The sequence below is a fragment of the Lepidochelys olivacea genome, assembly GCF_965140295.1.
Source record: "Lepidochelys olivacea isolate rLepOli2 genome assembly, chromosome: 2".
In the NCBI taxonomy this organism is placed as follows: domain Eukaryota; kingdom Metazoa; phylum Chordata; order Testudines; family Cheloniidae; genus Lepidochelys; species Lepidochelys olivacea.
The window spans coordinates 206,271,502-206,286,831 of NC_140412.1; the positions used below are offsets into that span (position 1 = coordinate 206,271,502).

The following is a 15,330-nucleotide window of genomic DNA, read 5'->3' on the forward strand; positions in this document are numbered from 1 at the left end:
GTTAGTCTCTAAGGTGCCACAAGTACTCCTTTTCTTTTTTGTGAATACAGACTAACAGGGCTGTTACTCTGAAACCTGTCAGTAAAACAGAACTCTCTCTTAAACAACAAAATCCCAACTGAAAAGAAATGAAGGAAAATTGTCATATTCAAACTCTTGCATGCAAGCAAGTAGAGTAAAAAATTGCTTTGGTGTCATGGAATAGGCATTGTGGTATAGCTGATTGGGATATATTGGTTCTCTGCTTACTTGACCTTCTAAGAATAGAAATTTGGTGGCAGAGCTCAGTAAAGAAGTTGCAGAAGTATTAACATCCCACTACCAATTCAAAACTGTTGACAGTAAAACAAGTTCTGAGTTTTACCAGCAATGAACTTTTCTGCAATGATGGGAGGACTGATAGAAACTGTTTGGTTTGTTTCCCAGGTTGCTATATGGTCAAAACAACAGATGCCAGAACTCTTAACACGTTTAATAGGATTTTCCTTCCATTTACACTATCATAAATTACAAAGCATAGTTTACTTCACAAAATAAAACCATTTCCAGATCATTTTTATGACAGTATTTAGTACAGAACCTACAACAAATAAACCTGTACAATTTAGGCAAATCTATAGTAGCATCAGCAAATCAGAACTATTTAGCATCTGCTGTGCAATCTGGGTTAATCTACCTAGGCCTTAAAAATTTCTCTAAAGAACAACAAATTTACAGTATTCCTTCCCCCATTCATTATCATAGTTACACACATTTTTCAATTTGAATAGAAAGCTATGCTCCCTGAAATAGTTCAGAAAACTGTATCACTGAGTTACCAAGCATGTGATCCACACAATGACAAAGAGAGATTATAGCTTTTTGTACTGAAAATTCAGTTTGGTAGTAAAGTATGCTGTCTGTCTATGTTTTTAGAAAAATCTCATGCTGAGAAATCATTTTAACATTAGAAAATTTTTCAGTTAGATTATGAACCATGTAGGTCAACATTTGTGAGGGGAGGAAAATAAAAAAAAATTGGTAGTAATTAAATTTACCAACTCCCATACTTCTTACACATTCTTGTTTTTAAAAACAAACCATCAGAAAACAAGTTCAAGAGAAACACTCACATTTTCAGCAGATTTACTGTACATTTATAAATACAGAAACATGACAAATTGCTTTTTACAAAAAAAAAATAATCAAGCAAAACAAAAGTGCTAACTTTTTAACAAAGCCAGAAAATATCCAGTGTCCCAGCATCACTTAACTTACACATGACTGTACTCCAAAAAACGTCTGGCTTGTGAAACTGATACTACCACCAGACTTTTGAAAACTTTCAACACCACATTTTGGATGGGAAAAAGAAATGATAAGACCATACTTGTTAGAAAATATCAAATGACTAAAAATGTACTATACAAACTTATAATGCCTAAAATATAAACAAAAACCTAAAGAAAGTGAGAATACACATTTTTTAAAAAAAGAAGTCTCTTTCTTTCAAAACATTTGCAATAAAAGAGGTATGTCAGGATAATACTGCACTAGTGGTAAATGTTTTCATTATATCATAGCAAAAATGCAGGAGAGGATATATGGAAAAAATGCATCACATTGAATTACTGTTTGCTAAAATAAAATGCCATTCTAGCAGCTAATTAAAGTAAAATATCTTGATAATATAGGTTCTGTTTCACGATTGACACATATAATTATGTCTTACAGAGTGGGGAAATGTATAGCAGTATACAAGTAACACTGATTAAGTAGTACCTTTTTGCTTCTCTAGCCATATTAAAATATGTTTTGTGTTCCTTAGTAAAAGTGTTTGCAACATCTCAAAACAAATATACATATGAGGCAAGGCAAAAGATACAAGGTAAAAGGATTTTTTTCTGACTTTTTTTTTTCTAAAAAAGAGGCATATGTCTATAAGACATAGGCTTTATTAAACATTTTGGCATTCATCTGCAATATTGCACAAAATGAAGTGCAGCCCAGGAACTTTCTCTTCCTTTTTTTTTAAACTATAAAGAAATGTTGATTTTCCTTTAAACTTATAATTTCAAAGCAGGTGGCTATGAAGTTACTTCTTCATTGTTTAGAACAAAACATCTTCATTTTCTATTAAAATTTGCACAATTTGCTTCTGGTACCGCATGTCATTCAGGGTAGCAAGAGTACTATCCTCTGGAGGTCTCATTAAAGTAGGTCCAAACACTATTCCCAAGTTTTCAGAATTCATAAAATTCTCCTTTTCATTCAAGGTAACCCTAAAGTAGGAAAAAATAAAATTAGTAAGTAGCAATTTCTTTACTAGAAAAATCTAATATATAGTAGCATTATGTTATGGGATTGTTTTGCTTCAAGCATTGTTAGATAATGATATTGTTGCAACATACAATCTTGGTTACACTTTAGTGACTGTAATCTCACTGTAGTTACACAGCAATTACAGTGCAATTTCACTGTGGTTTTGCTTATGGAAAACTTTTAAATGCTACTTATTCATATAAATGGAAGATTTACCACAAAACTGATAACTCCAGTATAAATACAATGTAGTTGACATATGTGGATTCTTAAAATATATGTAAGGAACGACATTGATGTGATTCAGTCATGTGGTTAAACTTCCAGTGAGAAGGAATTAGTAGTAATTATTTTATCAAAAAGAATAATCATAGGATAATTACAATGTAAACAATGGTTATTTATCCTCCAGTAATTGTGGTCCTTTGAGATGATGTAGTCAGTGTGGATCCCATCATCAGTGCACATGTGCCCAGACATGTGAGACTGGAATTTCTTTGAATAGCAGTGTCTGTCAGGACCGTACATGAGCCCTGTGCCTCCTCGTACTCGTTCCTCAAGGGCATAAAGGGTGTGGCAGCTGCAATCCTCACCTCAGTTCCCTCACAATTCAAAACCTGTTAGCCTAGGACTTCAAAAGGGGTGATGGAGGTGTTGTGGGATCGACACAGACTACAACATCTAGGAAAGAACAGTTACTGGAGGGTAAGTAACCATTCTTTCTTCAAGTATGTTTCTGTGGATCCCACAGTAGGTGACTGGCAAGCAGTGTCTTCTCAGAACGGCTGAAGTGAGGAGTTCCAGCCATATCAGTCACACAATGATTGTAGCACTGCCCTCCTGAACATGGTGTCTGCCCTGACCGCCATGTCAAAGGTATAATGCTTACCAGCCTGTGCCCTGGTAGAGTGCACCTCAATGTTCAGAAGGAGAGACTTTCCAGGCAGCTGATAGCAGGTGGAAATGAACTGTGTGATCCACTTGGAGATCCTCTGTGACAGATGACTTGGCCTTAGATGGGCTGGAAATGGCCACAAACAGGTAGAGAGGCAGCCCAAAAGGCTTGATTCTACCAAGGTAATATAGCAAAGCCCTGGATACATTCAAGGCATGCAGTTTCTTCTGTCCCTGCATCAAGTTCAGCTTTGAAAAGAACACAGCCAAGGTAACAGACTTGTTCAGGTGAACATCAAGACCATCTTAGAAAGGAACTTGGGTTGTGGTCTCAACATCCCCATGGACAGATCTGTAAGGCAGTCTGGCCACGAAGACTTGGAGCTCACTGACTTTCCATGCAGAAGTGAAGGTCACCAAAAATACCATCTTGATGCAGTGAGACTCCAACAATGGTTCATAGGGCGACTCCATGAATTATAGCAGAATAATGTTGAAATCCCACAAGGGTCAGGTTTCTAACTGTAGGGTAAATACGAAGGATACCCTTAAGGAATTTTGATACCACTGGATGAGAGAAGATCGAGTGCAACTGTACTGGCATGTGACATGCCAACATTGCTGCTAGATGGACCTTGAGAGAACCAAATGCTAGTCTAGCCTGTTTTAGGAGCTGCATATAATTGAGGATTTTCAGTATTGGTGCCTCTACTGGGTCTGTATTGTTCCAGACCATCTTTTCTGTTTGGAGGAGTAAGTCTTCCTGGTGCTGAATTCCTGCTTTGGATGAGAATTTTCTGAACCCGTAAGGGACAATCTCTGGCTTTTGAGTCTTTTAGCAAGTGCACTTGCTATATATTTATGGGTCCTGTACCTCTCTTGGAATACCCAATGCTTGGAACCATGATTCTCTCTGCATTGTCAATGAAATGGCCAAAGACCTTGCTGAGGTGTTGGAAGCATCCATCATAGGTGCTAACTGACCTTCCTTAATTATGTCTCTTAGCTCCTCCCTGCTCTTGTGTGGGACCTTTTCAAGGAAGAGTGACACCCTGCCCAATGTTAGGAAGTCATACTGGGTCAGAAATCCCTGGCAGTTGGCTACACGTAGCTGTAAAGAAGCAAAGGAGTATGACTTTCTCCCAAATAGGGTGAGCCATTTGGGTATCCTTGGGGGTACTCCTGCTCAGCTTAGATTTCTCTTGTACCTCCAACACAACTAAAGAGCCCAGGCTGGGTGAGTATAGAAGTACTCAAATCCCATTGGAGATATTGGGTTTCTCTTCTTGACATGCTTCACAATGGATGCTATCATAGACGGTATCTGCCATAATCCCTTAAGTGGGTCAAGCAGTCCTCTGTTTATGGGGAAGACAACCCTGGCTGGACCAGAAGCTGACAGGATGTCAAATAGCTTGTGGGATTTCTCTGATGATCACTACCATCTCTGTCGCCAGAGTTTCAACAGTCTTCACATGGAGATTTTGGAATGTTTACAGTCATGAGATACTGGTAGCAGTGCTGAGGATACTGCTTTGTCAGGAGATGAAGATGAGGGCCTTTGGTGGTGATATAGGGCACTGGTGTTGCTCTGTCCCTGGATCTGGTTCCTCCTGGTACTCCAGTGTAGGGGTCTGGCCAGAGATACTGATAGGGAGAGTGATAGGGAGGGTGGTCCACTAGCAGGATCTTAGAGCTCATCACCTTAGAGTCAGAGGAGACCTTCATGGATTGTTCCAGAAGATGGAGCTTCAGCCTTGTGTCTCACATGTCCTAGCAGAGAATGACATGCATCCTGAGCATCTGCTGAGAATGTGTGATTTCCTAGACAGCTGAGGCACCTTCCATGGCCATCTTTTAAGAGAATTAGGCCGTCACAGGATGGACAATATGTGAAGCCCACAGGTTTTGAGTCCACCATGTTAAGGATCCCTCTACAGAGGGATTTGTACAGGGGGTTTAGCTGTCAGTCAATAGCAAGTCCAGTTGGGTCGAAGTGATCACAACAGTCAAAAATCAAGGTCATCAGAAGAGTTCTAAAGAGGATTTTCAGACGGCTTAGGCAAAAATAAGAATTAGTGGATCAGATACTTGCCAGGTTCCATCTCACTCCCATTGGTGGAAAGAGGAAAATGAATGAGATTTACCCTTAATGCACTTTTATGGAAGCCCAAGGAGACCCTGTGTGGCTCTGATGGACACCGCTATTCAGAGAAATTCCAGTCTTGCATGGATCCCCTACAATGGGGTCCACCCTGACACATACGCAAAGAACTGTCGTTAACTACATCTGTAACTACAGTTGTAATGCAAAGTATAACCTAATTATTTATTGTCTCACATAGTAAAATTATTGTATTTTGTTCTTTTGTGACTGTGTGTGGTCATATTACAAAACTAAATTAACATTTCTAACATATAGTGAGATTTGCTGATGGAAGGCACTATGCTCTAAGTGCAAAGTTACTCTTCTTCCTTGTTTATTCTCATCTTATTTGTAGCAGTGTAGTTTTAACCTTTGGGCTGTGATGGAGGCTTATAATTGCTTTCTATTATATCTCAAAGTAGAAAGAGGTAAGCTGTTCAAAGGTTATTCTGCATGCAAACTAACTTACTTTTTGAGATGAATCATTAGATATCTAAGTGTCTCATAGTGCGCAGCAGGAAGTAGCATCAGTACTTCATGGACAGCTTCTAATCGTTCATCAGGATTAGAGATTTCTGTAAAACACAACAGAATTAATGTCAGTAGTTTTACACATATAAATAGCAATAATGCAAGAAGCTGCAATAATGTTACGGAATCATTTACAAGGACAAATGGTATAGTCCAGTTCTTGAATGTGCAGCTGAAGATAAATATTACATTTATATATGGAGTGTTTTTGCAAGGATGCCAAGGTAGCTAATAAAATGGTTTTAACCTGTGAAGCAATCAACAACTGAGACTTTGTGTAATTACTTTTATGCCTGCGTGTCTGCCTACAGCACCTGAACCTTCTCTTACAGTATTTTTAATATTCTGACTTGCATCTACCCTTCATCTCACCTCTGATTTTATGTGATATCTGGACTATCCATCAAAGAAAGATGGGTGTCATGGAACAAGATAACACAACAGATTTGGGTTCAGCTGAAGCAGCATCAGACTATATGTCAAGAACACAGCACTACACCTAGCAGGTGAGGAGCCAGGCAGCCGTTGCACTGAGCAGATGCTGATGGGCACTCACTGAGTTCTTATATAGGCAGCCTGGGTGGCCTCTGATATGCAATGACCAATAGGGGTAAGCTATACTAATTCACATCCAAGCTCTACACAGGTTGCATGAGTTCCTTACAATGGGAATTTAAGTTAAATATATCCTTTGAGGCAGCGGTCAAATATATTGGATGGTACTAAAAATTTGCTAATGAAACTAAAATCAAACAACATCACAAAATCATGTATTGTATTGTAGATAATGGTGACGTGGGAATTGTGATGGTAATTTAAAATATTTGGCAATGTCCAACTATCTAGACAGGAATTCTATAAGAAGAATATGGCATTATATATTCCAAGCCAAGGCAAAGTTATATTTGCTACATAATTTTTCATCAAAATTTAGGAACACAAACAGATTGAACCTTAGAAGGCTACAAATCTTTGTCATGCTTTTTAAAAGGTTGGTAAATTGATCTTAGCATGTTATTTATAAGATTAGTGACAAGCTTGAAGAATTTCATATGATGTGGAAAGAAAGAGAGAGGAGCGTAAGTGAGAGGACTGTGATATTATTAAGAGTGTGTGGCGAGGAGGAAGGGAAAGGGGAATAGTTTAGAATATTATATTTTTTGCTTATCCATGCTTCAGAAAGGCATCCTTTAAAAAGTGTAAGTTAAATCCTATTGAGGAAAATAGAAAAGAGCATAAATTCTGGCAAGTGATATGTAAAAATATAATTAGAAAGGTCAAAAAAGAATGTAAAGAATAGCCAAAGACTCAAAAAGTAAAAGCAAAAAAAGTACATAAGAAGCAGGAAGCCTGCTAAACAACCAGTGGGGCCACTGAATGATTGAGATGCTAAAGGAGCACTCAAAGACGATAAGGCCATTGCGAAGAAACTAAATGAATTCTTTGCATCGGTCTTCATGGATGAGGATGTGAGGGAGATTCTCAGATCTGATCCATTCTTTTTTGGTGACAAATCTGAGGCACTGTCCCAGATTGAGGTGTCATTAGAGGAGGTTTTGGAACAAATTGATAAGCTAAACAGTAATAAGACACCAGGACCAGATGGTATTCACCCAGGCATAGGTGCTGACTTTCTAATGTGCCAGAGGGTGCTGCCCCCGAGCCCTGCCCCAAGCCCCGCCCTCACTCTATCCTTTCCCCCAAGGCCCCACCCTTACCCTGCCTCTTCCCGCCCTATTCCACCCCCTCCCCTGAGCGGGCTGCAGCCTTACTCCTCTCCCCCCAGCGCCTCTTGCACAATGTGGAACAGCTGATCCATGGCAGGTGGGAAGGGCTGGGAGGGGGGGAGGTGCTGATATGGGAGCTGCTGGTAGGTGTTGAGCACCCATCATTTTTTTCCCAAGGGTGCTCCAGCCCTGGAGTCCACAGTGCCTAAGGAACTCAAATGTGAAATTGCAGATCTACTAACCTATCATTTAAATCACCTTTTGTACCAGATGACTGGAGGATAGCTACTGTGGCACCAACTTTTAAAAAAGGCTCCATAAGTGATCCTGGAAATTAGAGGCCGGTAAGCCTAACTTCAGTACTGGGAAAACTGGTTGAAACTATAGTAAAGAACCGAATGATCAGACGCATAGATGAACATGATTTGTTGGGGGAGATTCAACATGGTTTTTGTAAAGGGAAATCATGCCTCACCAATCTATTAGAATTCTTTGAGGGGGTCAACAAGCATGTGGACAAGGATGATCCAGTGGGTATAGTGTACTTAGATTTTCAGAAAGACTTCGACAAGTTCCCTCAACAAAGGCTCTAAGCAAAGTAAGCTGTCATGGGATAAGAGGGAAGGCCCTTTCATTGATTAGTAACTGGTTAAAGGACAGGAAACAAAGTGTAGGAATAAACGGTCAGTTTTCAGAATGGAAATAAATAAATAGAGATGTCCCCCAGGGGTCTGTACTGGGACCAATACTGTTCAACATATTCACAAATGATCTGGAAAAAGGGGTAAACGTGAGGTGGCAAAATTTGCAGATGATCCAAAACTACTCAAGATAGTTAAGTCCAAAGCAGACTGCGAAGAGTTACAAAGGGATCTCACTAAACTGGGTGATTGGACAATAAAATGGCAGATGAAATTCAATGTTAATAAATTCAAAGTAATGCACACTGGAAAACATAATCCCAATGTTACATACAAACTGATGGGGTCTAAATTAGCTGTTACTACTCAAGAAAGATCTTGGAGTCATTATGGATAATTCTCTGAAAATAGCCACCCAATGTGCAGCGGCAGTCAAAAAAGCTAACAGAATGTTGGGAATCATGAGGAAAGGAATAGATAGGACAGAAAGTATCATATTGTCTCTATATAAATCCATGATGTGCCCACATCTTGAATTCTGAGTTGAAACGTGGTCCCCGCTTCTCAAAAAAGATATATTGGAATTGGAAAAGATTCAGAAAAGGGCAACAAAAATGATTATGGGTATGGAACAGCTGCCATATGAGGAGAGATTAATAAGACTGGGATTTTCCATCTTGGAAAAGAGATGACTAATGGGGGATATGATAGAGCTCTTTAAAATCATAACTCGTTTGGAGAAAGTAAATAGGGAAGTGTTATTTATTCCTGCTCATAACACAAGAACTAGGGGTCACCAAATGAAATTAATAGGCAGCACATTTAAAACAAACAAAAGGAAGTATTTCTTCATGCAACGCACAGTCAAACTGTGGAACTCCTTGCCAGATGATGCTGTGAAGGCCAAGACTATATCAGGGTTCAAAAAAGAACTAGATAACTTCACGGAGGATAGGTCCATCAATGGCTATTAGCCAGGATGGGCAGGGATGGTGTCCCTAGCCTCTGTTTGCTAGATGCTGGGAATAGGCGACAGGGGATGGATCACTTGGTGGTTACCTGTTCTGTGCATTCCCTCTGAAGCACCTGGCATTGGCCACTGTCAGAAGACAGGATATTGGGCTAGATGGACTTTGGTCTGACCCAGTATGTCCATTCTTCTGTTCTTTGCTCTAAAGTATAGTTTTAAAATCAATGGGACTCAGTTATTTAAAAAAATGCATGATTCCTTACTTGAAATCTTGAATCGATTTATTCTGGAATCTTTTCAGAGTTGCGCACTCACCTAGTTCCAGTGGAATTCCATTTCAGCAAGTTTTTATAACAGAACATCATCATGTGTAACAAAGTAGTATTAACAAAGAAACTTGGGGGCAAATCCTGCTTCTTCCTCTGCCAGATTTGCTTTGGAGCCAGTGCTGTTCTGTTGCACAAGGGGAGCAGAGAACATGAGAACTAATATAGGGGATGTGCATCCTCTGCTTCCCATAAAGTCCAGCTTCATAGGGGCTCACTGCATGCTCCGTCACAATGGCAATTTGGGCCTGGGGTACAAAAAGCAGTATGTGATGGATTCATTGACTATTCTCGTCTTGGCTGTATAAAGGAACAAGCACTATCGCAACTCCTCTGCCCTGTGAATAGAATAGTAGCTGAGGAACAGCTCCGTTACTACTCTGTAGCTCGTAGAATAGAGAAAAGATGCTTCCTTTCCTGTCCCTAGGGATCTCCCAATGCCTTAAAGCAGGTTTAATCCCTTAAAGCAGAACTGTATTTTTTAAGACAACTGCATAAACAGCTCCCATTACAGCAAACAGATTGGCTCAGATCCTCAGCTGGTGTAAGCTGTAACTCCCTTGACTCCAGAGAAGCTACACTGATTTACACAGCCATACATAGCTGCAGGGGGAACAGCTTTATATCAACACTGATGTAAACATTCCATTTAAAAGAGGAAAATGATGAAAGAGCAATGAACAAAGCAATGCATTTCCTTCCACTTTGTTGGAAAGGTTGATATTTTTTATAAAAACATTTTTTAGGAGAAAATGTAATTAAAAATTATATGAATTGTTATGCAATTCTTACTTGCTGCCTCTATAAACTTGGAGTAGGTCTCATAGGTGATTACAGGAATCGGCAAGTCTCTGAAATATAGCTTCAGTGCTCCAGCAATAATGTTTATGTCTGGATATAAACTTGCAGAGATATCAGCCTTGTCACCATCTAGAAGAGAAGCAAGAAATCTCTTGTTAAAATAGCATAATTTTACTTCGGCAAGACTTGGCCTCCTTAATACTGATTAAGGGTTATTCCTTCCATCCTCACAAGAAATAATCTGCAGACAGCATTTGAAACAAACATATAACCACCAATTCTCCAGTATATCAATGAGAGTAGTATTTCCTCCACTATTTTTCAAGTGTTGCTGTTTATAGCTTCAATGTAGACTGGCAAATACACCACCAAAATCTACAGTATATCATCCCATGTAGGATTTCTAATGCTGAGTGCAAAAATTCAGGGATGAATAATGGAACTGCTGAATTCTGCCTGTTCGTTAAATGTTGACAATAACACTCTAATAGCTAGCTTTTATATAGCACTTTTTACATACAGATCTCAAAGCCATTTACAAAGGAGATAACTGTATTTTACAAGTGGGGAAACTGAGACACACAGAGGTGAAGTGACTTGCTCAAGGTTACCAAGCAGATCAACACCAGTTTGGAAAAGAACCCTGCTCTTTTAAATCAATCACATGATTATGTGGGCCACAATGATAAACAGATCACAGAATCCTCTTGTTGCTTTGAAATTTTCTGTTGTCTTCTAAACTTATTTTCCTATCCAAACAGCATGTGAACAGTTTCAGGTAAATATCTCAATTTAAATAGTCCTGCCATGGCATTTAGCTATGCAAGTCATGTGGTACTGTTTCTGTTAAATGATTATGTGACTTATGTAACCAAACTTACATGAATTTTGAATTTCATATATTGCAGCAGAATAATTCAAAACTCCCTTTCAATCATTTTAGCTTAACACTCAGTTGATGCTAGTAAAGCTTGACCACTGAAATGCCTGCCGAAAAGGAAAATGAACGAATTTCAAACATAGCTGAATCAAAGTTAGTTTTCAAGTTCAAATGACTATTTGCAGACATTTTTCCATTATGCACTGACTTGACCTTTTCCAAAAGTCAGCATTTGTTATGCCTGTAAACACCTCTTTTCCTTCCATCTCACTGAAGAGTTGGAGAAAAGGGCTAGTTCTTGTGCATCAGAAACACCCCTTCCTTTTCTCAGAAACTGGCCACACCCGTGTCAGATTATATGGACACCTGTCTGTGTGTGTGTGTGTGTGTATAGCTTCCTCTCTCCACCCTTATTTTCAGTACCACAATGTCCACATTTTTCTTCACTTTGAGAACTGCTCAGGACTCATGGCATTCTCTCTCTGCCTGCAGCTGAAAGTGACACGCTTGCTCTTCTCTTTGCCTTTTTCAACCAGCCCCAGTGCAAGGGAATATGCCATACCCAGTATGCCCATCCACAAGAGAGAGGAAGGATAGGCCAGTGGTTAGGGTGGCAGCCTGGGACTTGGGAGGCCAGGTTTAATTCCCTGCTCCACCCAGACTCACTATATGACCTTGGGCAAGACACTTATTTTCTCCATGTTTCAGTACCCATCTGTAATGACAGTATTACTTCCCTACCTCATAGGGGTGTTGTGAGGATAAATACATGAAACATAGTGAGGAGCTCGGATACTGGGGTAATGGGGGCCATACAAGTACCTAAAATAGATAAAGTGTGTATGTTATGTATACTGCTCCTAAGGTGCTGGTGACAGTCTTTCTTAAGAGGGAATGTACTGTAAACATGCTTCAGATTATTTTTTCACTGCAGGAGAAAACAGCTTGTGTTGATTCTAGATGTTCTGTACAAACCTACGGCATTAATCTTGAAGGAATCGGTTCTTCTGTCTAATGCATGCGCATAACTCTCATTAGCACTAACAGGACCTACATGTACTCATCAAGAGAAGATTATATGCTTAGCGTTTAAAATAAACAGCCTTTTTTGATATAGCTGAGTAGTCTGAACACATACATCAGTATTTAATTTAACACAGCATCCATACCCCTAACAGAACGTTTACTCTGCCCCAATCTCTTGTTTATCCACACATACTTGGCACAGTAGCATTAGTATTATAAAACATTGTTTGGACAGCTCTATTTAATTGCTGTACACGGAATGCGAAAAATGCTACACTGAAAACAGATGCTTTCAAGAAGACAGCAGCTGCATCAAACAGATATGGCAAATCCGAATGTTGCATCCATTACTTGTCTTTATTTAACAGCAAGGTCACTAGTATACTAAATGGAAGTGCTATTTATTCAATGTTTTTACAGTGTAGTATAGCAAGCATCCTTAAACTGGCACTCTAGCTGCATCAAATGCCACACAAACATACATTTTATTTATATCTTTGCTTGAAGATCACTGTAACAAAAGTGTATTAGTTCATGAATCACAAAATTAGTTGTCTCCAAAGACTGTGGCACTTCAAAAATAAACATATGTCTATAAAAAATGCAACTGAAGAAAATTTTTGGAAGGGAATAAAAATACACTGTTATATGGAAAGTCACAAATTTAAAATATTCTCCAACAGATACCTATTGATGTTTTTTTTCCCCTATTAAAGCAACTCTGGCAAGCTACACTTATTTTCTATTTTCCCAGGATGCCTGGATTTGTATTTAAAAGTTTTAGAAACATTCAAAGCACTTAAGGAAGAAGTGTTAACTCATAGCAAGTGGAGTCAAGGACAAAGTGTAAAACAGAGGAGCATCAGTGCTATTAACTTAAAGGAACCTAATTGATTTTACGATACCTTTTTCTTTCTGTATTACCAAAATTGTCCACAACTCTGCAATAAGATAAATTGCCACATAGCAGCTGTTATGATGTCAATACCAAAAGCTTTTCTGTACTAATCTGTAAAAATGTAATTCATTTAGCACACAATAATATAGCACAACTTACATTTTTCTGTTCTTTCCTCCCATCCCTTGCTCTTCCCAAACCACCTGTTATGTCTAAATTTGGACTCTTCAAGTCAAGGACCATGTTTTTTCTTTGTTGTTTACAGGGCACAGCACATTTTAGATGGGCTATAAATAATTACTTACAGGGAAAGAGATCAGAACTGGTATTACCTTCCACAAATCTAAACTATGCACATTCAGTGCTGAATTACACTTACACTAAAACTACATTTTCCTTCAAAGGTCCTTGGACCCTGTCATAAATGTAAAGGGAAGGGTAAAGCCCTTTAAAATCCCTCCTGGCCAGAGGAAAAATCCTCTCACCTGTAAAGGGCTAAGAAGCTAAAGGTAACCTCGCTGGCACCTGACCAAAATGACCAATGAAGAGACAAGATACTTTCAAAAGCTGGGAGGAGGGAGAAAAACAAAGGGTCTGTGTCTGTTGGTATGCTGCTTTGCTGGGGATAGAACAGGAATGGAGTCTTAGAACTTTTAGTAAGTAATCTAGCTAGGTATGCGTTAGATTATGATTTCTTTAAATGGCTGAGGGTATGTCTACACTACGGAATAAGGTCGAATTTATAGAAGTCGTTTTTTTAGAAATCGGTTTTATATATTCGAGTGTGTGTGTCCCCACAGAAAATGCTCTAAGTGCATTAAGTGCATTAACTCGGCGGAGCGCTTCCACAGTACCGAGGCTAGAGTCGACTGCCGGAGTGTTGCACTGTGGGTAGCTATCCCACAGTTCCCGCAATCTCCGCTGCCCATTGGAATTCTGGGTTGAGATCCCAATGCCTGATGGGGCTAAAACATTGTCGCGGGTGGTTCTGGGTACATATCGTCAGGCCCCCGTTCCCTCCCTCCCTCCGTGAAAGCAAGGGCAGACAATCGTTTCGCGCCTTTTTTCCTGAGTTACCTGTGCAGACGCCATACCACGGCAAGCATGGAGCCCGCTCAGGTAACCGTCACTCTATGTCTCCTGGGTGCTGGCAGACGCGGTACTGCATTGCTACACAATAGCAGCAACCTCTTGCCTTGTGGTAGCAGACAGTACAATACGACTGGTAGCCGTCATCGTCATGTCCGAGGTGCTCCTGGCCACGTTGGCTGGGAGCGCCTGGGCAGACATGGGCGCAGGGACTAAATTTGGAGTGACATGACCAGGTCATTCTCTTTAGTCCTGCAGTCAGTCCTATTGAACCGTCTTATGGTGAGCGGGCAGGCGATACGGACTGCTAGCAGTCGTACTGTACCATCTTCTGCCGAGCAGCCATGAGATGTGGATGGCATGCAGTCCTTCTGCACCGTCTGCTGCCAGCCAAAGATGTAAAAGATAGATGGAGTGGATCAAAACAAGAAATAGACCAGATTTGTTTTGTACTCATTTGCTTCCCCCCCTCCCCTGTCTAGGGGACTCATTCTTCTAGGTCACACTGCAGTCACTCACAGAGAAGGTGCAGCGAGGTAAATCTAGCCATGTATCAATCAGAGGCCAGGCTAACCTTCTTGTTCCAATAAGAACGATAACTTAGGTGCACCATTTCTTATTGGAACCCTCCGTGAAGTCCTGCCTGAAATACTCCTTGATGTAAAGACACCCCCTTTGTTGATTTTAGCTCCCTGAAGCCAACCCTGTAAGCCGTGTCGTCAGTCGCCCCTCCCTCCCTCAGAGCAACGGCAGACAATCGTTCCGCGCCTTTTTTCTGTGCGGACGCCATACCAAGGCAAGCATGGAGGCCGCTCAGCTCACTTTGGCAATTAGGAGCACATTAAACACCACACGCATTATCCAGCAGTATATGCAGCACCGGAACCTGGCAAAGCGATACTGGGCGAGGAGGCGACGTCAGCGCGGTCACGTGAGTGATCAGGACATGGACACAGATTTCTCTGAAAGCATGGGCCCTGCCAATGCATGCATCATGGTGCTAATGGGGCAGGTTCATGCTGTGGAACGCCGATTCTGGGCTCGGGAAACAAGCACAGACTGGTGGGACCGCATAGTGTTGCAGGTCTGGGACGATTCCC

General features: G+C 40.3%; 1 protein-coding gene across 2 annotated transcripts in view; it reads right to left on the bottom strand.

Moving 5' to 3' along the window:
• Positions 1–457: 457 nt before the first annotated feature.
• Positions 458–15,330, bottom strand: part of CHN2 (chimerin 2) — a 200,253-nt gene continuing 185,380 nt past the window's right edge. For both annotated transcript variants that reach the window (XM_084618759.1, XM_084618758.1), the window contains 3 exons: positions 10,329–10,466; positions 5,811–5,916; positions 458–2,261 (listed from right to left, as the gene is read on the bottom strand). In XM_084618759.1, the coding sequence (XP_084474885.1) occupies positions 2,090–2,261; positions 5,811–5,916; positions 10,329–10,466 (416 nt within the window). In that variant the 3' untranslated portion in view covers positions 458–2,089. The remainder of the gene's footprint in view (positions 2,262–5,810; positions 5,917–10,328; positions 10,467–15,330) is intronic.